Below are 21,196 nucleotides of genomic sequence, written 5' to 3' on the forward strand. Positions count from 1 at the left end.
TTGTTTAATGAGAGCCCTGTTGGACATTCTCTCTTGTATAACTGATGCCAATGTAATACAATGATCAAATACTGGCTTCCTGTAGGTGTTACAATCTAATTACACAGTTGTTACAAATTGATGCCAGCATCCTGACTTTGATCTGATGCCAGTACAATGCTGCCGGTACCAGTGCCAGGGTTTGGTCAGCTAGCGTTCCAGCATAATTGGCATAATCTAATGTTGACAACACCAATAACAGCTGGTACCAACCATTCAACCCCACAGCAAATAGTTTCAGGGCAGAGGTCTAAGACAGGCATTGTGAGATGAAGTCAGTGATGCAAACACATCTTGTTGCAGGACTTGTACAAAGTTTTTCTTGTTGTTGTAGTTCGAACTATCATTCTCCTCAGGTAGCCAGACAAAGTCGCAGAGTGGTTTCAGATGATTCATTGATAACTACAGGATCCTGATCCAATCTTTGAGACCAGTCAGTATGCAGAATTCAAAAATACACAAGCAATTATCGTTCAAACTTGATTACAAATTTGATTCACCTGATGAAGGATCAGTGCTCCGAAAGCTCATGCTACCAAATAAGCCTGTTGGACTTTAACCTGGTGTTGTGAGACTTCTTACTGTGCCTACCCCAGTCCAATGCCAGTAACTCCACATCGGTTCGATTACAAGTAATTAGCATATACCAATCAAAGTATAGGAGTTTTCTCCATCCACGTACAGTTATTGATTAAGGTTACATCATTCATAAGATGCAGAGTTTGCACATTCTTCCCATACCTATGTTTATTTCCTCAGAATAATCCAATTCCTCCCACAATCAAAAGATGTATGGGTGAGGCTGATTGGTCATGCTAAATTGCCCCTTCGTGTCAGGGGAAGTAGCGAGGGAAAACTTGTGGGATAGAGCCCTGGGTGGCATTGTGGCCAGTGCAGACATGATGGGCTGAATGGCCTCATTCTGCTCCATAAGGACTCTCTAATTTAGGGGTTATATGGAACACCCAGTATACTGCAGCATGGACCTTACTAATGAATGCAGATTGGGATCTATAATGTTGATGGGAATCTTGATAGCTTTTAATCAGTCCTAAGAAAGTGGGTTTGCCTTTAGGGAAAGAAAGACAGAGAGAAGTGAACCAGCATGAGCAACGTTGACCAGGGAGCAGGTATATACAGTTCCACGAGCAGAATCTTCAAGAAGTGGAACAGAAAGGAATGCAGGTACACCCTGAGATTAGAAAAAATGTGAACAATAAATCACAGGAAAGCTGCAAGGTTGATTGATTGGAAAGTAACTACTCTTAATATATGTACAGTAAGAAATCTCACCACACAAAATTTATAAACCAACAGGTTTATTTGGTAGCACGAGCTATCGCAGCACTGCTCCTTCCTCAGGTGAATGAAGAGTTGGGTTCACAAACAGGGCATATATAGACACAAACTTAATTTACAAGATAATGGTTGGAATGCGAGTCTTAACAGGTAATCTGGTCTTTACAGGTACAGATAATGCAAATGGTGAGAGGGTTAAGCACAAGGAGTAAATTGTCTCAGTTAGTGTGATTTTGCAAGCCAGACAAGTTGTGGGGGTAATAGATAGTGTGACATGAACCTAAGATCCTGGTTGAGGCCGTCCTCATGTGTGCGAAACTTGAACATCAGTTTCTGCTCAGCGATTCTCCACTGTCGTGTGTTGTGAAGGCCGCCTTGGAGAAAGCTTACCCGAAGATCAGAGGCTAAATGCCCTTGACTGCTGACGTGGGAACACTCCTCCCTGGTGATTGTCGCTTAGAAAGGATAGCAGGACTAGAGGACACAGCCTCAAGATAAGGGGGGGGGGCAGTTTAGATTGGAGTTGAGGAGGAACTTCTTCACTCAAAGGGTGGTGAATCTCTGGAATTCTCTGCCTGTTGAAGTGTGGGAGGCTACCTCGTTAAATATATTTAAGTCACGGGTAGATAGGTTTTTGACAGACAAAGGAATTAAGGGTTATGGGGAGAAAGCAGGAAAGTGGAACTGATCCACTTCACATCAGCCATGATCTTATTGAATGGCGGGGCAGGCTCAAAGGGCTAGATGGCCTATTCCTGCTCCTATTTCTTATGTTCTTATGAGCAGTGTTTATTCATCAGTTGTCGTAGTATCTGCATGGTCTCGCCAATGTACCATGCCTCGGGACATTCTTTCCTGCAGTGAATCAGGTAGACAACATTGGCCGAGTCACAAGAGTATCTACCATGTATCTGGTGGATGGTGTTCTCATGTTCTCACTTAATGTATGTGTTAATGAGGAATTACAAAATCTTAAATTTTTAAGTAACTCTAGAGTAGTCATCTTAAAATTAAGAGACGTGAGCAAAAGGGAAGCAGGAAGCTGGGTACATCTACTGTTCTATTTAAGTGTTAATTGTGTTACTGGTGTTTAAATTAGTATACTGTGTGGTGGTGTGAGATATTAATTAGAAATTAATTCAATATATACTTAATTAGTTAATCAAAGCACAATACCGAATGCTGGAAGGGTGATGTGTCGCAGCTGTAGTATGTAGATGGTGTGGACACGTGCATGATCCAGATCAACCACATCTGCATTAAGTGTCTGCAATTTGAGGAGATTGGGCTCAAAGCCAATGAACTAGAAGTGAGCTACAGACACAAGGATGCATCAGGGAGGGGAAAACTTACCTGGACACTTTGTTCCAGAAGGCAGTTACACCCCTGAAGATAGGACCATCTAATCTGGTCCATGCTCAGGGTCAGCTGGGTGTGACTAAGCTAGACAGGTATTTGGATCAAGAACGTAGAAGTGGAGGATCTCAGTCCTTGCAATTGTCTGACATGTTGGAGGTTCTTGCAGTCTGTATGTATAAGAATAAGGGTTACAACGCAGGTGAGAAAACTGACCAGGGCACTGTGCTACAGGAAGCCATCCACGTGGATGGAGTAAATATGAGCATACTGGGAGTAGAAGAGAATATATTCAAGGGGAGAGACACAATTCTCTGCAGCCAAGGATGGAAGTCCAGGAGGCTATGTTATCAGGGATCTGGACAGAGCAGGAAATGAGCTTAACGTGGGAGGGGGAATGTTTCAACTCTCATTGTCCATGTGGGTACCAGTAGCAAAGATAGGAGTAGGAAAGAGATTCTGCATAGGCAGTGTGAGCAGTGAAATTAAAAAGATCCTCAGAGGTAATAAACTTTGGATTATTACCTGAGCCGTGAGAGAATTGACACAGGGTAAATAAGATTAGAGGAATTAATGCATTGCTCAAAGACTGGTGCTGGAGGATGGAGTTCAATCTGTGCATCACTAGCCCCAGTTCAGAAAGTGGGGACTGTACCATTGTGATGGCCTTTACCTAAAATAAAACAGATGGTAAGAGTTGCTGCACGTATTTAAATAGGAAAAAAGTAACTATAGCTAGTGTTTGTCCACCGGAGAATAGATCTGGGGAATTGGTAATGGGAACCAAGGAAATGGCAGAGGCATTGAACAGATGCTTTGTCCCTCTTCACTGTGTCTGACTTGGAAAACTTGTGAGTTGCATGCTGATTGCATACAATATTGATGGTGAGAGCCACATACTCCCTCTGTGTCCAAATGTAAGTATTTATTTTGCTTTTACTATTTCAAGTTGATAATTCTACTAATGTATAAATGATAATGTACTTGTTTAGAGCTCAATGTGAAATATTGAGCATTTATTAAATATAGTTCATCTTACTTATGGGGTAATGGTTAGTGAACAAGAAGTGGAACTGAGCCACGACAGATCAGCCATGATCTAATTGAATGGCGGGGCAGGCTCGAAGGGCTAGATGGCCTACTCCTGCTCCTATTTCTTATGTTCTTATGTTCTTAAGACCAATTTCAATTTTATGGCCCTCTGTGGTGAAGGAGGGCCACTCACGCAGCCAAGGTTGCCCATTACTGGTGTAGGTGGTAAGATGTTGGTATGGATAAAAGATTGGTTAGCTAACAGGAAGCAGTGTGGAGATAAAATGACCTTTTCGAGGTTTGCAAGCTGTAAGTAGTGAAGTACTACAGGGATCAGTGATGCTGCCACAGCTATTTATAGTGTATATCAGAGACCAATGATAAGTCCGATTCGGGCACTCCAGTTAGTGAGGAGGTAAGTGCCAAGCATCCGATGGCTTGAGATCTCTGCTTGAGATCGGTAGGGAGGGAGAGGAGCGGATCCGCTGCCACTCTACTTGAGATCAGTGAGGGGGAAGGGGGGTATCCGCTGTCACCCTGCTTGAGATCAGTAGGGGGAGGATCCACTACCACTCTGCTGGAGATCAGTAGGGGGGAAGAGCAGATCCACTGCCACTCTGTCTGACATCAGTGAGGGGAAACAGGAGGGGGGTTCCACTACAACTCTGCCTGAGATCACTGGGGTGCTGAGAGTCCCATGATCAGTCTGAGTTGCAGGAAGGGGTGGGGAATAAGCGAGTCAGTAATGTTGTGGGGGTAGAGCAATGTCTGTGGGGGCCAGAAAGGGGAGGCATTATCCGGCCCAGAAGCGATGTGGCAGGGGAGCCGCATTCTATCATTTTCTTCTCTGAGCATGCGCAGTTGGAGGCACCGATCAGAGCTGTAGCATTTTGGGTGCGTTAAAGCCCACCCCCAAGCTTCTAGAGCACTATTCGGAATTGCTGATATTTTTTCAGGCAGAGTGCATATGGGGGCACCTGAGAACGGTTCTAAAAGTCGGGTCTGAAACTCTCTCAGTTTCAAGTCTGCCTAGCACTTAGAATTGAAATGGTAAAATAGGGCCCTATATCAATGACTAAGATCTATTTATAGTCTATATCAATGTCAATAATCTGTGGAATTCCCTGGCCAGTGAAGCAGTTGAGGCTACTTCATTGAATGTTTTTAAGGCAAGGATAGATATATTTTTGAACAGTAAAGGAATTAAGGGTTATGGTAAGCGGGTGGGTAAGCGGAGCTGAGTCCATGAAAAGATCAGCCAAGCTTGAGGGGCCAGGTGGCCTACTCCTGCTCCTAGTTCTAATGTTCTTATGTTCTTATGACTTGGATGAAGGGACTGAAAGAATGATAGCTAAACTTGCTGATGACACCAAGATAGCTAGAAAATTAAGTGACCAAGAGGAGACAAAGAATCTACAAAGGAAAAAAAGATAGGTTAAGTGAGCGAGCACAGATCTGGCAGCTGGAGTATAATGTCGGAAAAGGTGAACTTTAATATGATGGGTGGGATTTTATAACCTAGCCTGGACGAGGCTCATAAAATCCCACCCGAGGCCAACAGAGAATTCTGTTCTACAAGGCAGTAAAATTCTGTCTGTTGAATAGGAAATTGCTATATCATTTAACTGGGGAGGGATTGCAGAATTCAATGGTGCAGAGAGATTTTGGTGTCCTGATATATGAATCTCAAAGGGTTAGTACACAGGTACAACAAGTGATTAGGAAGGAACGCTGGAGTCCCTTGTTGGGAAATAGAATGTAAAAGAAGGGAAGTTTTACTGCAGCTATACGGGGCTTTTTGATTTGATTTATTATTGTCACATGTATTAACCTACAGTATTGTTTCTTGCGCACTATACAGATAAAGCATAGCATACATAGAGAAGGAACCGAGGCAGTGCAGAATGTAGTGTTACAGTCATAGCTGAGGTGTAGAGAAAAATCAACTTAATCCAAGGTAAGTCCATTCAAAAGTCTGACAGCTGCAAGAAAGAAGCTGTTCTTGGTTGGTATGTGACCTTTGTATCTTTTTCATGACAGAAGAAGGTGGAAGAATGTCCGGGATGCGTGGGGTCCTTAATTATGCTGGCTGCTTTGCCGAGGCAGTGGGAAGTGTAGACAAAATCAATGGGTGTTGCGAGTTAATAGGCCCAATTCTCCTGTTTTGAGGAGCAACCCACCTGAAAGATGGTAATAAGTTAATTTTGAACAACCCACCAACCAGCCCCGCTGTTCCGAGACTAGGTCACCATTTTTAAAGGGTGTCCTGATCTACACTCTCAGAGACAGCTCTCCCCAACAACAAAAAATGAAATGGTGCCCTCCCCGCCTCCCACCACTGACTACAGAAGGATCACCAATCACTCACCAAAGAGGGACATCGCCCCCACTTACAAATAATGTGAACCCCCCTCCCACATAGCACGCAGGCATGGAGATGACCCAAACCCTGCCCCCAACCCTCCCTCCAACATCGTCCCCCACCCTCACAACTTATTTTGTCAAAGGGATTGTGGTTTGCAAGTGAGAAAGTGAAACAACAGGCTGTTCATAAGGCTTTGCCTGATGGATCAATGGGGTACATGAGGTGCCTTCAACTGTGAAGGGAAATTACAATAAACACAGGTGGCTGGAGGATGATAGAAAGCCATTGAGTTGTTAATGGCTTTAACATGAACTCAATGGAAGTCATTTTCAAGACATTGCATGTTGATTGTGTTAGAGATCAAAGGATTGCATTGGAATGCAGAAGGTTTCAAACAATTCAACTGGCAGGAAGGTTCAGAAACTTCAGATCAAAGCTGTGTGCGTACAGTAGGGCTGAGTGCACAGCTGAGTGGACTAGAACCACCCTCCCCAAAACCCTCCAACCCCCTCCTCAGGTGAAATTGACACCTCCGCTCTGTCAGGGGACTTCAAAGGGGTCGGCTCTCACCTGCAGCTTTTAACAGGAAGAAAGGAAAATCTCTGCTACAGAATTGAGTGATGCAATGATTTAAAACCCTGCCAGGTGACCAGGGGGTTTTAATGACCTGGTCACTTCAGAATTCTCACAGCTGACAGGCAGCAATGCAGGTATTGATCACTGGGCTGCCTGAAATCACCATGCTGGGGTGATCTTCAGGTCTGCCAGGGGTAGGAGTTCGGTACAGCCACAACACCCCCATCCTGGGAGAGAGCGGTGAGGTTAACTCTTGCCCCCAGCCTGAGCCTACCCGACCACCAGGACATGATGCTGCACAAAAGGTTAAAAGACAAGGTAAGATCCCACAGATTTTGGGGAAAGATATTAGCTTGGATGGAGGATTGGTTAACCAGCAGAAAACAGAGAGTACGGATAAATGGGTCTTTTACTGATGGCAAGATGTAACTAGCTAAAGTTTTAAAGTTTATTTATTAATGCCACAAGTAGACTTACATTAACACTGCAATGAAGTTACTATGAAAATCCCCTAGTTGCCACCTTCTGGTGTCTATTTGGGTGCACTGAGTGAGAATTTAGCCAATGCACCTAACTAGCACATGTTTCGGATGAAACTGGAGCACCTGGGGAAACCCACACAAACTCCACAGAGACAGTGACCCAAGCTGGGAATCGAACCCGGATCCTTGGTGCTGTGAGGCAGCAGTGCTAACCACTGTGGTGACTATGAAATATTGGGCATGTATTAAATGTATTTAATCTTATTCATGGGGTCATGGTTAGTGAACAGGCCTGATTTCAATTTTGTAGCCCAGTGAGATGAAGGAAGGCGACTCAAGCAGCCCACTCACCAGCCTAGGTTATCCATCACTGCTCTAAACTCAAAGGAACGAAAGTCAAGTTTAGGCAACCTGTCCTCATAGCTTTAACCCATTAAACCCCAGCGTCATTTTGATGAATTTGTGTTGCCGTCCCTCCAAGACCAGGATATCCTACCCAAGGGGCAATACACAGAACAAAACATGGTTCACCAGGTGGTGTTTGAATAAGGCTCTGTACAATTGGTGAGATTCTTGTTTTTTAAAAAGCATCTCGTCAAATGCTGATTAATATGAGATCGAAAAAAGCTGAAAATGTTGTAAATGTGAGATGGAAACACAAAATTTGAGAATTACACAGAAGCTCAACCTGGAAAGAGAATGCTTTTGTTGCAGAATAAGCCACTTCTGACACCAACTCGACTGAAACACTTAGCATTTTTCAGCCCACCGATTTCTGACTGATTCGCGATGTATTTCAGATACTTGCTGCTTTTAGTTCAAAGGACGGCTGAATGTGAGAGAATTTCAGTTTTCCCACTTGCTCATTAACATTGAGATCACTGTGTCAGCTGTGGCTCAGTGGGTGAAGCTCTCACCTTCTGAGTCAGAAGGTCGTGAGATCAAAATCCTTGGGCACAAACTGTGGTTTGACACTCTAGTGCAGTTTTGAAGGAGTGTGGGACTGGGTGAATGTGCTAAGCTGAATTCAGGCCTCTCATTCCAGTACTGGCAAGGCCGTTGCCAGCAAAATTGAATCACCCTTTGCTTACTAACCAACTGGTCTCCATTTACTGACTGCCTCGCTTAGAAAACATATCCTCTTCTGTCACAGCCCTGACTCATTTCTGAGAAAGATCTAAGTTATGTCTCCCTTTCGTATTGCAAAGGAAAATAGTCTTTGTTACTTTAATTTGTGTTCATAACCCACCACTCACCAAAGCAGTACTATAGGTAGATTTCCTTCATCAGACCCACTCCAAAGAGACAAACATATAATCCAGGCCAATGCTCCCAGTGCACTGGTGAGAGACAATTGTGATGTGAACAATCCTTTGGCGTTAGCTTGAAGAAAAGCAGAGAATTAGTATCATAGAATCCTACAGTGCAGGAGGAGGCCATTTGGCTCATCGAGTCTACACCGACCACAATCCCACCCAGGCCCTATCCCCAATATCCCATGCACTTACCCTAGCTAATCGCCCTGACACCAAGGAACAATTTAGCATGGCCAATTCATCTAACCTGCGCATCTTTGGACAGTGGGAGAAAACTGGAGCACGCGGAGGAAATCCATGCAGACATGGGGAGAATGTGCAAAATCTGCACAGACAGTGACCCAAGCCAGGAATCGAACTCGGGTCCCTGGCAGCCATGCTAACCATTGTGCCACCATGCACCATTGCAAATTGGCAATCATTTGATAGTCTGCTGAGACTGAAGTAGAGAAATTAAGCACCTCCCACAATTGGCAGGTTGATGGGATTGGTTCCATGGTCTGGGATCTAGAACCACATTCAGACTATGAGGGGTATTTCTTATTCCACTTGTGGGATGGTCAGATGCATCATGCCTGCTCCATGTGGGTTTGCTTGAGAACTGCTCACTGTCTTCAAGGGAGGTCCCAGAGAGTCTAAGACAAATCAAACCTTTTCAATCGTGTAAATCACTGGCAGTTTGTATAAACTAGATCTTGGAGATCTGAGGGTGTAATAGCCAAATGATATTATAAAATTGTCATGAAACATGATTCCTCTATTAACATAAAGCTAAACTGTACTATCAAAGGCTTTAGATATTATTGCAATAACCATTTGACCAGTGAATGGTTAAATATGATCAAGGAATTAGCCGTCACATTTCCATCATTACAATAATGACTAGACTTCAAAAGTACTTCATTGGCTGGCTGTATGGTGCTTTGGGACATCCTGAGGTTGCTCACGATGTTGGAGACATACTTGTCTGCCTTTGTTCTTTTCCCTTTACAGAAATAGAAAGATCCATTATCAAAGATCAGTCTGCATTCAACACTGCCCTACTTAACCCAGTCCCCAGTGAATTCCTGTTTCCAAACTTGCACATCCAACCCCAGACATTTCCCTTTCTCTCTGCAGCAGCTGCCCAGATAGGTAAACTATTGTGAAGTCATTGGATTAGAATTGGAGGTGGGAGGGGGGGAACCAAAGTGAATTGTCTGGACTCCCTGGTAGCCTGAGACCAGAGAACGAGGGGGAGATTACCACTAGCACCTCATTTGTATAACGCGACGCAGTGGTAAACCAATGCTGTCTCCCAGAGCCAGGGAACCAGTTTCAATTCCAACCTCAGGTGACTGTCTGTGTGGAATTTGCACATTTCCCCATGTCTGTGTGCATTTCCTCCGGGTGCTCCAGTTTCCTCCCACAGTCCAAAGACATGTGGGTTAGCTTGATTGGCCATGCTAAATTGCCCCTTAGTGTCGGGGAATTAGAAGGGTAAGTAGGTGAGGATAAGGTCTGGATGGAATTGTTATTGGTGCAGGCTGGATTGGTGGAATGGCCTCCTCCTGCACTGTAGAGAGTCTATGATTCTAATTCTTTCGATAAAGTGATGGGATTTATATCACCATTGGGGGAGCGGAATCAATAGGGGTGTGATGTCATCGGGATGTGAGACTGCCTTTGTGAGGGGTAAGTCCTGCCTCACAAATTTGATTGAATTCTTTGAGAAGGTAACTAAGTGTGTAGACGAAGGTAGAGCACTTGGTGTCGTATACATGGATTTTAGCGAGGCGTTTGATAGGGTTCCCCATGGTAGCCTTATGGAGAAAGTAAGGAGGTGTGGGATAGAAGGAAATTTGGCTAATTGGATAAGTAACTCGTTGTCTCATAGAAGACAAAGGGTGGTGATGGAGGGAAAATTTTCAGACTGGACGCCAGTTATCAACGGTGAACCACAGGACCAATGACTTGGAAGAGGGGGCTGAAGAGTGGGTTAGTAAATTTGCTGTTGACACCAAGGTTGGTGGAGTAGTGGATGAGGTGGAGGGCTCTTGCAGGCTGCAAAGAGACATTGATAGGATGCAGATCTGGGCAGAAAAGTGGCAGATGGAGTTTAACCCTGATAAGTGCGAGGTGATTCATTTTGGTAGGACAAACTTGAATGCGGATTACAGGATCAACGGCAGGGTTCTGAGGAATGCGGAGGACCAGAGAAATCTTGGGGCTCATGTCCACAGATCTCTGAAGGTTGCCACTCAAGTGGATAGAGTCGTGAAGAAGGCTTATAGTGTGTTAACATTTATTAACAGGGTGTTTGAGTTTAAGAGCCATGGGATTATGCTGCAACTATACCAGACCTCGGTGAGACCACATTTGGAATATTGTGTGCAGTTCTGGTCACCTTACTATAAGAAGGATGTGGAAGCATTGGAGAGAGTGCAGAGGAGATTTACCAGCATGCTGCCTGGTTTGGAGGGTAGGTCTTACGAAGAAAGGTTGAGGGAGCTGGGGCTTTTCTCTTTAGAGTGGAAGAGGATGAGAGGCGACTTAATAGAGGTTTATAAGATGATGAGGAGGATAGATAGAGTTGACGTGCAAAAACTATTTCCTCAGGTGGATGTAGCTGTTATTAGGAGGCATAACTATAAGGTTCATGGTGGGAGATATAGGAGGGATGTCCGAGGCGGATTCTTCACTCAGAGAGTGGTTGGGGAGTGGAATACACTGCTTGCTGTGATAGTGGAGTCGGACACTTTAGGAACTTTCAAGCGGTTATTGAATAGGCACATGGAGCACTCCAGAATGATAGGGAGTGGGATAGCTTGATCTTGGGTTTGGACATAGCTCAGCACGACATCGAGGGCCAAAGGGCCTGTACTGTTCTATGTTCTATTAAATTCGAGGAGTGACTGGAACGTGGGCTGAATAATGCACAAGGGCTCGCATTGTTTGGTCTTACTTGTAGACCTGAACATATTCCTGCCACTTTTGCAGCATTATCAAAGCACTGCCCACAACAATTTTTGATGTCCAAATCTAAATTTGCAATGGTTCACAAATCAGTTATCTCCAGACACTCAGAAGTATGGGATTGTAGCTGAACAAAACAAAAATGTCAATCTGCAACTTCAACATCCACTGGTCACATATCTTAACATTAATGCTCATTGGTTCACGAGTCAAATCTGGTGTTGGATCAACTATTATGGAATAGTATTTGGTACCTTTTACTTCATTAGTGAATTGGATTCTGAGTCGCTCTGCCATTACATTGGGCAGCACGGTGGCTCAGTGGTTAGCACTGCTGCCTCACAGCACCAGGGAACCAGGTTCAATTCTGGCCTTGGGTCAATGTCCATGTGGAGTTTGCATGGTCTCCCCATATCCGTGTGGGTTTCTTCCCGGGTGCTCTGGTTTCCTCCCACAGTCCAAAGATGTGCAGGTTAAGTTGATTGGCCATTGATAAATTGACCCCGGTGTCAATGGGATTAGCAGGGTAAATATGTGGAGTTACAGGAAAAGGGCCTGGGTAGGATTGTGTTTGGTGCAGATTCGATGGGCTGAATGGCCTCCTTCTGCACTGTAGGGATTCTATGATTCTATGCCTCATGTAAATGAGGCCTCCTTGCCTCCTGAAGTAGGTGACATTCCCATTCCTAAAGACGGATGAGCATAAAGAGTTGGCAGCCACTTGGCAATCTTAGCTCTTTCTGCGAGTACATTTTCCTGGAGAAGAGGGTAGTTAAAATCTCTCAATTATTGCCAGCATAGAATTTTCACAATGTGGGCTGGAATTCTTCCAAAAAAATTCTTAGTGTCGATTTTGCGTGAAAATTAGAGTAATTCACGCTGGTTTTTTCAGTGGGAATTCAGAGAAGAATCTCCCACATTCTGTGCACTGTAGAGGCCACCAGTGTGAATATCATTAAATTTCAGAGGGTGAGGCCTATTCTCCCTGGGGAGGCTGAAATCAGCACGCTGAGTGGACGAGTCCCCGCCCCTATCAGGCCCTAACCCCCCCCATATGCCCTGCCCCCTTGGCACTGCCCCATGCCTGATGGGCAGTGTCATGGTGCCCTCTTGGCATTGGCACTTTGCCCCTTGGGCAGTGTCGGGGGCACAGGCTGGCACTGCCAGGGTGCCAATGCCTATCCCTCTGAGAGGCCTTGATTGCCCCCCCTCCTTTACTCCAGCGCGATCGGGCTGCTAGTTCCTCGTTAGTGGGCAGCTATTCTAAACACCGCCAGAGTGAACCACTCGTGTGTGTGTGTGTGTGTGTGTGTGTGTGTGTGTGTGTGTGTGTGGTGTGTGTGTGGGGAGTGGGGGGGGGGAGTGATGGTGAGGGGGGAGGGGGTGGAGTGGAGATGCTATCGGACCTGGAGACTTCAACCTTCCATACACAGAATGTTGATGCCTGATAAGCTTCCAGAGCACTGGCATGGCCCTGGAAACTATTCCCCTTTCAATGTACTGAATCCCTAGTCCCAGGCACAAGAAATCCACTGAATCACCCAGCTGCTTAAAGACACGATCACTAATGTTTGGCTATTTAATGAATGCAGATGATCCTTTACATTCTGTACACCATCTGCTCCAATATTCCCAGAAATAATTCATCCAGCATGAACATTATGTCAGGCATTACTACATGTCAAACATTTCTTTTCCCCTTCAGCAACTGCCAAGACACTGTAAAGTTCCAAGTCTATCCAAGACTTGAAAACTGAATCCAAGACTCTGGGCAGAATCTTCTGGCACTTCCTTCAAAGATCTGGACAGGATGCAGAAAAAAAGTTTGGCATCAGTTGAGAGATACTTTCTGATTTTCTTTCCCTTCCTCTTTCTCTTTCTTCAGAATGTTCCTCCCTCCCTCCTTCTCTCTCTCTCACTTTCCCTCCCTCGCTCACTTTCCCACCCTCCCTTTCACTTTCCCTCCCCTCACTTTCCCTCCCTCCTCATCACTTTCCCTCCCTCCTGCTCAATTTCCCTTCCCTCTGACTTACCCTCCCCCCTCACATTTACTCCCTCCCCCTCACTTTCCTTCTCTCCCTCCCTCCCTCTCATTTTGACTCCCTCCCTCTCACTTTCCCTCCCACCCTCTCACTTTCCCTCTTTCCCTCATTCTTTCCCTCTCTCCCCCTCTTTTTCCTTCCATCCCCTTCTCCCTTTCAATGGAATTTCCCATTCACTGCACCTCACGCTGCCAGGAAACTTGGGCCAGGGGTGCACTAGTGGAGGGACCAGAAGATCCCATAAGTGTAAACAGCTGGAACATTCTGACCAATAACGCCAAAATGTACAGAACTGGCCATTTGGAGCAATTGGTCTGTGCTGGAGTTGATGTTTTGGATGAACCTCTTTATCTCACCCTATTTTCTATTTATTTCTCCCTCATACTTATTCAGCTTCCCCTTCCATGCATCATCGAGCAAAGTTAAGATGTCCCTCAATGGTTTGCAATAAAGCTCATTCATTTTCAGTGTATGAAAAAAAGTGTAACCCATTCCTTGCCAATTTTTGCCTGCTTCTTGCTTTTGGAACCAAATTTTGGATCCCCAGACTGTTCATTTCTCATTTACTTGTTAAATCTTTTCAGTCTTGATGCTGCCCCATGTTATGGACCTTGGATTTGCACTAATTACAGTGATTGAATCGATTAACTGAGGCATGCAGGGAATGCTTGGGAGAAGTCAGAGATCTTAGAATCATGCAACCTTACAGCACAGAGGGAGGCTATTCAGCCCATCACACTCTTTGAAAAGGCTACGTGGCTTTGTCCCACCACATGGTAATAGGGATAGGATGTGATGGTCAACAGCCCTGCAGATGGTTGCGATTCCCTATTATTGAGACCATTGAGAAAACGCTGGGGGTGGCAGTAAGTCTCAGCTAAATAGCAGAGATGTAACATGATGGAAGAGAACATGATATTGTCACTGGACTAGTAATCCAGAGACCCAATGTAATGCTCTGAGGACCTGGCTTCAAATCCCATCACAGCCGATGATGGTATTTAAATTCAAGTAAAAACCTGAAATTAAAAGTGACCTTGGACTGCTGTCAATTGTCACAAAAATACATCTGGTACACTATTGCCCCTTAAGGAAGGAATCTGCCATTCTTGTCTTATCTGGAGATTGAATAAACTGGGGTTGTTCTCACTGGAAAGATGGAGGCTGAGAAGCAACCCGATAGAAGTTTATAAAATTATGAGGGGTATAGATAGGGCGAACAGTTGGAAACTTTTTCCCAGGGCAGAAATGGCAATTACAAGGGGGCACAAGTTCAAGGTAAGGGGGGAAAGGTTCACTGGAGATGTATGGTGGTGGTGGTGGCGGGGGGTGGGGGGGAGGGGGTGGTAGTTTTTTACTGGAATGCAGTGCCAAGTGAGGTGGTTGAGGCAGATACGTTAGCTACATTTAAGACTTACCCAGATAGACACATGAACAGATGAGGAATAGAGGGATACAAGTGGTTGGTCTCGATAGGACAACATGATTGGCACAGGTTGAGAGGGCTGAAGAGCCTGTTCCTGTGCTGTACTGTTATTTGTTGTTTTACTTTGAGTGTGGCCTATATGTGTCCCTAGATCCAAAGCAATGTGATTGACTCTTAAATGCCCTTGAGTCCAAAAGACGTGCTGGTTAGGTTCATTGACCATGCAAGATTCTCCCTCGGCATACCCGAACAGGAGCTGGAGTGTGGCGACTCAGGAATTTGCACAATAACTTCATTGCAGTGTTAAGTAAGCTACTTGTGACACTAATAAATAAACTTAAACCTAAACTGAAATGGCCTAGCAGGCCAATCAGTTCAAGGACGATAAGTACTGGGCCAGGCAGTGATGCCCCCATCCCATCAATACATTTTTAAAAGAGGGCTGAATGTTCTGGCATTTGTTTGATTGCTTTTGTGGATCAGGAAGCAATTAGACTTCACCAATTATATCTTCCCCACGTTCGGAGATTAAATGGGTGAATTATATTTGTAACAGGTAGCGCGTTTAAAGTTTGTGCAGAGAACATGCTCATGCACCATGTAACCTTTCCCTCTTCTGAACTAATCTAATTATGTGGCATCTCTGCGTTTTGTATCATGCGACCTGCTTTTACCATCTTTGTCTCAGCAAACTAATTTTATTTTGTTCACTTATAATCTGCATTCCATCAAACTTAGTAATGAAAAGGTATCAAACCAGATGTTCCGCATAATTAGATCAGTTTAGGTAAGAATTTATCCTGGGAGTTTAATTGAACAGTCAGTTTGTTAGAGGAAATGTGTTGAAATGATGTAGGTATGAGAATCTTTCACAGCTTATTTACTCAGAGCGGTCGAAAGCAGTATTGAGTTCATGTGCTTTCATATAGATTGGCCTGGGAATTAGAAAAGCTAAAACAAGTGGGAGCTCTCAAATTTGTGTCCCATGCCATCCCAATTTAGAAGTAAATTGCTGCTCCTTCATCAGGACTGGATCAAAATTCTGGAACCATCTACCTAACAGCACTGTGGGGATAGCTATTACAGCAGTGCAAGAAGGTTCAAGCATTTCAACATGACCACTTTCCCAAGGACAGTTAAAGGTGGGCAGTAAATGCCGGCCTTACTAATAATGTCTACATCCACGTGAATAACCTTTTCTTAAGAAATCTATAAAATCATAGTGTTCGCTTCCCTAGATGGGCTTACTGCTTTGGGATAAGGAGAGCCCAGAAATGAACTGAATAAATGATCAGCCATCTCCTTTGGATAATAAATTGTTTTAAATAAAGAACTTGCATTGTTATTGTTTCAAAACTTTTGAAGTTTACTCATTAGTGTCAAAAGAATGCTTACATTAACACTGCAATGAAGTTACTGTGAAAATCCCCAGTTGACACACTTCCAACTCTTGTTTGAGTACACTGTGCAGAATTTAGCATGGCCAATGCACCTAACCAGCACGTCTCTCGGGCTGTGGGAGGAAACCGGAATACCCACAGGAAACCAACGCAGACACGGGGAGAATATGCAGACAGTTACCCAAGCTGGGAATCGAACCTGGGTCCCTGGCCCTGTGAGACAGCAGTGCTAACCACTGTGTGCTACTATTTAGCCAATGGTTTGCTCTTTGTTGCCTCTACACTTGACAGTTCCAATGCACTTTTGCTGATTACCCTCTTCAAACTTCTATGTTTCTGTATTTTAACTCACTCCAGGTCCTGTTCACTGATTTCCCCTGTAATCACTGATCTACACTGGTCCTCAGTCAAGCAATGCTTTACTTATACAATTCTCACTCTTGTTTTCAAATCCCTCCACATCTCATGCCTTCCCATCTCTCTAATGTTCTCCAGCACCACAACCTACTAAGATCTCTGCACTCTTTGAATTCTGGCCTCTTATGCATCCCGGATTTTCATCACCCCACCATTGGCAACTGTACTTTCAGCTGTCCAGACGTTAAGCTCTGGAATTCCCTCCCTAATCCTCTTTCTCTTCCTTTCAAATGCCCCTTAAAAATAATCTTCTTGACTAAGCTTTTGAACACTTTGCTTGATGTCAATTATGTGGTCTAGTATCAAAAGTCATTAAATAATGATCATATAATGGGACATTTTCTGAAGTCATGGGGTGCTAATTGTTATTGTTTTGAAATTTACTTTGTGTAATGGAAGGAAGAATTGTTGCTGATTTACGCACAACAATGTCACACAAACTGCAGTGAGGAAAAATGACCAGATTAGCATGCTTTGTGATGTTGATTGAATGAAAAGTATTGGCCAGCATACCAGGACCCTCCTGCCATTCTTGGCAATAGTGCTTTGGGGATCTTTGACCACCACCAAAAAGGCAGACATGGACTCAACTCAATGCCTTATCCAAGACACGAGGCGGAATTTTAACTTGGGTGGTAATGCAAAATGGACAATAGCGAACTGATACAGTTTCACACTCCACCCAATTTTATTGTCCATAAATGGCAGGAAATATTTGTCTTTTGCATCGAACTGTCAATCTTGTTTCCATAGTGCTCATTAAGAATCACAAGGAAATAATTAGTCCAATTGCAATTCAACTTTTCTGGCCTCTTACAACAACTTCAGCTAAAAAAGCTGTCAATGGTATGGAAGAAAGGACAAAGCTATAATGTACGAAGAATCAGGAGAGTTTGTAACCTTCCCAAATCAAAAATAAAATTCAGCTTGTGCTGAAATATAATCAGTTTGGGAGAAATAACATCAGATGCCACAGCATAAGTTCAAAATGTCGTGAATGAGGCAAGATTGTTTTCATAAGAGGTCCTAGGCAGATAATTGCATGAGGTAGATAGACTGCCTCAATTTTCTGCCTGCCAAATTGTAGCTTATTGCTTCCACTGTAACTTGATTGATGTGATTCCTGTGGCCCATTTATATACTTTTCTGTCAATGATTAGATAAAGACCAATGAAAATGCATGTAAATAGAGGAAGATGTGATTCCTGAGATCAGATAAAAATGTGCGGCGACGTGATGCAAAAAAAAACTGTGTACTTCACAGGAGTTAGATGTGCATTTCTAATTATCCAGTAAATGCAATCCAGCTCTGTTCAATTTTGTTTTTAATACTTTAGGATAACGTGGACCTCGGAGACCTGATGTTTTCACTGTGTTATCTCCCCACTGCTGGCCGGCTCACTATCACTGTCATCAAGGCTCGCAATCTGAAGGCCATGGATATAACCGGAGCTTCGGGTAAGAATACCACCATTACGGAGCAGTGAATGGTGAAAAAAGCGACAGGCCATGAACAGCACCTTTAACATTGTAAAATAGTCCTAGGGCGCTCCACGCAGGAGAATTATCAGGAAAAAGTTTGACTTTGTGCCATACAAGGAGATAAAGAAGGTAGATTTTAATTAGTGCCTTAAAGGATAACAGAGAGCCATTGGGGTTTGTGGGGAGAATCCTGCAGCTTAGGATCCAGACAGCTGAAGGCTTAGTCGCCCACTGGTGGAGCAATTCAAATTGGGGATGCTTAGTATTTGAGGAGATCCAGGGAAATTGAGAGTTGTAGGGGTGGTGATGGCCTAGTGGCTTTATCACTAGACTATTTTCCCAGAAACTCAGCTAATGTTCTGGGGACCAGGGTTTGAATCTCACCATGGCAGATGGTAAAAATTGTATTCAATTAAAAAAAAGTCTGGAATTAAGAATGTACTGATGACCCATGAAACCATTGTCGATTGTCAGAAAAACCTATCTGGTTCACTAATGTCCTTTAGGGAAGGAAATCTGCTGTCCTTACCTGGTCTGGCCTACATGTGACTCCAGACCCACAGCAATGTGGTTGACACTCAACTGTCCTCCAAGGGCAACAATGGATGGGCAGTAAATGCTGGCCAGCCAGCGACCCCCATGTGCCATGAATGAATAAAAGAAAATTTAAAGAGCTGGAGGAGATAGGGAGGAGCAAGGCCACGGAGGCATTTGAAAGCGTTGATGAACACTTTAAAATTGAGATGAACTGAATTGTTAGCCAACGCCAGCCAACAAACCGAAGTGTGATGGGCATATGGGACTTGGGCCAGTTCAGATCATTGGCAGCAAAGTTTTGGGTGAGTGCATAGCTGGAAGTCTGCAGCTGCCCCACTGGCAGAATCTTCTGGTCCTGTCAACGCCACAAGCAACACGTGGCAGGGAGGACAAAGAATCCCTCCCCATGTCTATGGTGGATGGTAGATGGGAGGCCAACCACGTGCATTGGAGTAGTCAAGTGCAGAGGTAACAAAGACATGAATGAGAATTTTAGCAGCTGATGAGCTAAGGCAGAGATGGACAATGCTGTTTGAATATCTTGTTGCTCCTACAGATCCATATGTGAAGATTTCTCTGATGTGTGATGGGAGGAGGTTGAAGAAGAGGAAAACATCAACAAAAAGAAACACATTAAACCCTGTGTACAATGAAGCCATAGTCTTTGATGTTCCCCCTGAAAATATTGACCAAGTGAGCTTGTTAATAGCTGTCATGGATTACGATCGGTGAGCTACCTGTTTAAAAATATTGTATCAATAGCTGATTATTACAAACTACCAAATAGAAAATGCACAAGGTCCGTCAGCGCCTGAAAGGAGAAAACAAGCAGAATAAGGTCCATGGTATGAATCTTTTGTCAGAACTGAAAAGCAAAGCTGTACACAAAATAATATTTTGTTTTCCAGTTCTTGGTTCTGATGAAGAACCTCCGCTTGTTTCTCATTTTCCCCAGCATGTTTTATTATCAATTAATTAGGGATGCAAATCAACAAAGAAAGACATAAGATTTCATGTTTTCCTCTTGTCTAATCATACAAATAAGAAAGGAGCAAATGTACATTTGGGGAATCAATGAAGGATCAGAAAATTTAAAAAATAAAAGAAGTTAGACCAATCCATTCTGCAAACAGCTCCTTCTTCTTTTACAGTATCACCCAAGTGATACCACCATCTTACCACCCTATCCAGCTGGAAATCTGGATAAAGATTGGCCATTTAGGACTGAGGTGAGGATAGATTTCTTCACCAGATGGTGGTGAGTCTTTGGAATTCTTTACCTCAGAGAGCTGTAGATGTTCTGTCATTGAATATATACAAGAAAGAAACTAATAGATATTTGGACTCTTAAGGGAACTGAGGGATATGGGGATTAGGTGAGTTGGATTGACCGTGGTCTTGTGGAATGGAAGAATGATTTCCTCCTGCACTTATTTCCAATGTTCTTACGATTTCCCTTTTCAGTGTCTGACGCTAAAAGCTTTATTTTGTTTTATTTATTCTTTCATGGGATGTGGATGTCACTGGCCAGGCGAGTTTTGATTACCTATATTTGCCCTTGAAAATATAGTAATGAACCTCATTCTTGAACTCCTGTTGTCCATGGGTGTGATGCATCCACGGTGTTGCTAGAAAGGGATAGCAGGATTTTGAACCAGTGACGGTGCTGGAAGGGTGATGTAGTTCCAAGTCATGAGTGTTAATGCCAGTTGATGAAGTTAAAATTATGGCACAGCAGCTTTCTTAGCTGAAGAGAGTTTATTGACTTAGTTCACAGTCAACACTACTCCAACACTACTCCAGTGTCCCAGATATCCCCATTTAGAGGTGCACATCACCTGTTTAATAATGTAATTGTCATTAAACCTTAACAATTTGACAAGAACAATGTGTGGCTTAGAGGGGAACCTGCATGTGGTGGTGTTCACATGCATCTACTGCCCTTGTTCGTCCAGTGGAAGTTACAAATTTAAAAGGTGCTATCGAAGGCATCTTGGTGAGTTGCTGCAGTGCATTTTGTAGGTGGTACACACAACAGCCAGTGTGTGTCAGTGGTGGAGAGGGTGAATGTTTGAGGTGGTAGGTTGGGTGCCAATCAAGCGGGCTGCTTTGTCCTGGGTAGTATCAAGATTCTTGAATGTTCTTGGTGGCACAGTGGTTAGCACTGCTGTCTTACAGCTCTAGGGACCCAAGATCAAATCTGGCCTTGGGTGACTGTGTGGAGTTTGGATGTTTTCCCCGTATCTGCGTGGGTTTGCTCTAGGTGTTCCGATTTCCTCCCACACTCCAAAGATGTGCAGGTTAGGTTGATTGGCCGCGGTAATTTGCCCTCAGAATGAGGGGGATTAGCAGGATAAATACGTGGGATTACAGGGATAGGGCCTCGGAGGGATTGTTGTTGGTGCAGGCTCCATGGGTCGAATGATCTCCTTCTGCACTGTAGGGATTCAAGTTGCAGTCATCCAGGCAAAT

General features: G+C 44.0%; 1 protein-coding gene across 1 annotated transcript in view; it reads left to right on the forward strand.

The window, feature by feature from the left end:
• The window catches only part of syt9b (synaptotagmin IXb), a 124,903-nt gene that overhangs the window by 72,084 nt on the left and 31,623 nt on the right, over nt 1–21,196 (forward strand). The window contains exons 4-5 of the mRNA XM_080191562.1: nt 18,043–18,163; nt 19,281–19,452. Of these exons, the coding sequence (XP_080047688.1) occupies nt 18,043–18,163; nt 19,281–19,452 (293 nt within the window). The remainder of the gene's footprint in view (nt 1–18,042; nt 18,164–19,280; nt 19,453–21,196) is intronic.

This window comes from Carcharhinus amblyrhynchos, chromosome 6, assembly GCF_965287045.1.
Source record: "Carcharhinus amblyrhynchos chromosome 6, sCarAmb.v2.hapA, whole genome shotgun sequence".
NCBI lineage: Eukaryota > Metazoa > Chordata > Chondrichthyes > Carcharhiniformes > Carcharhinidae > Carcharhinus > Carcharhinus amblyrhynchos.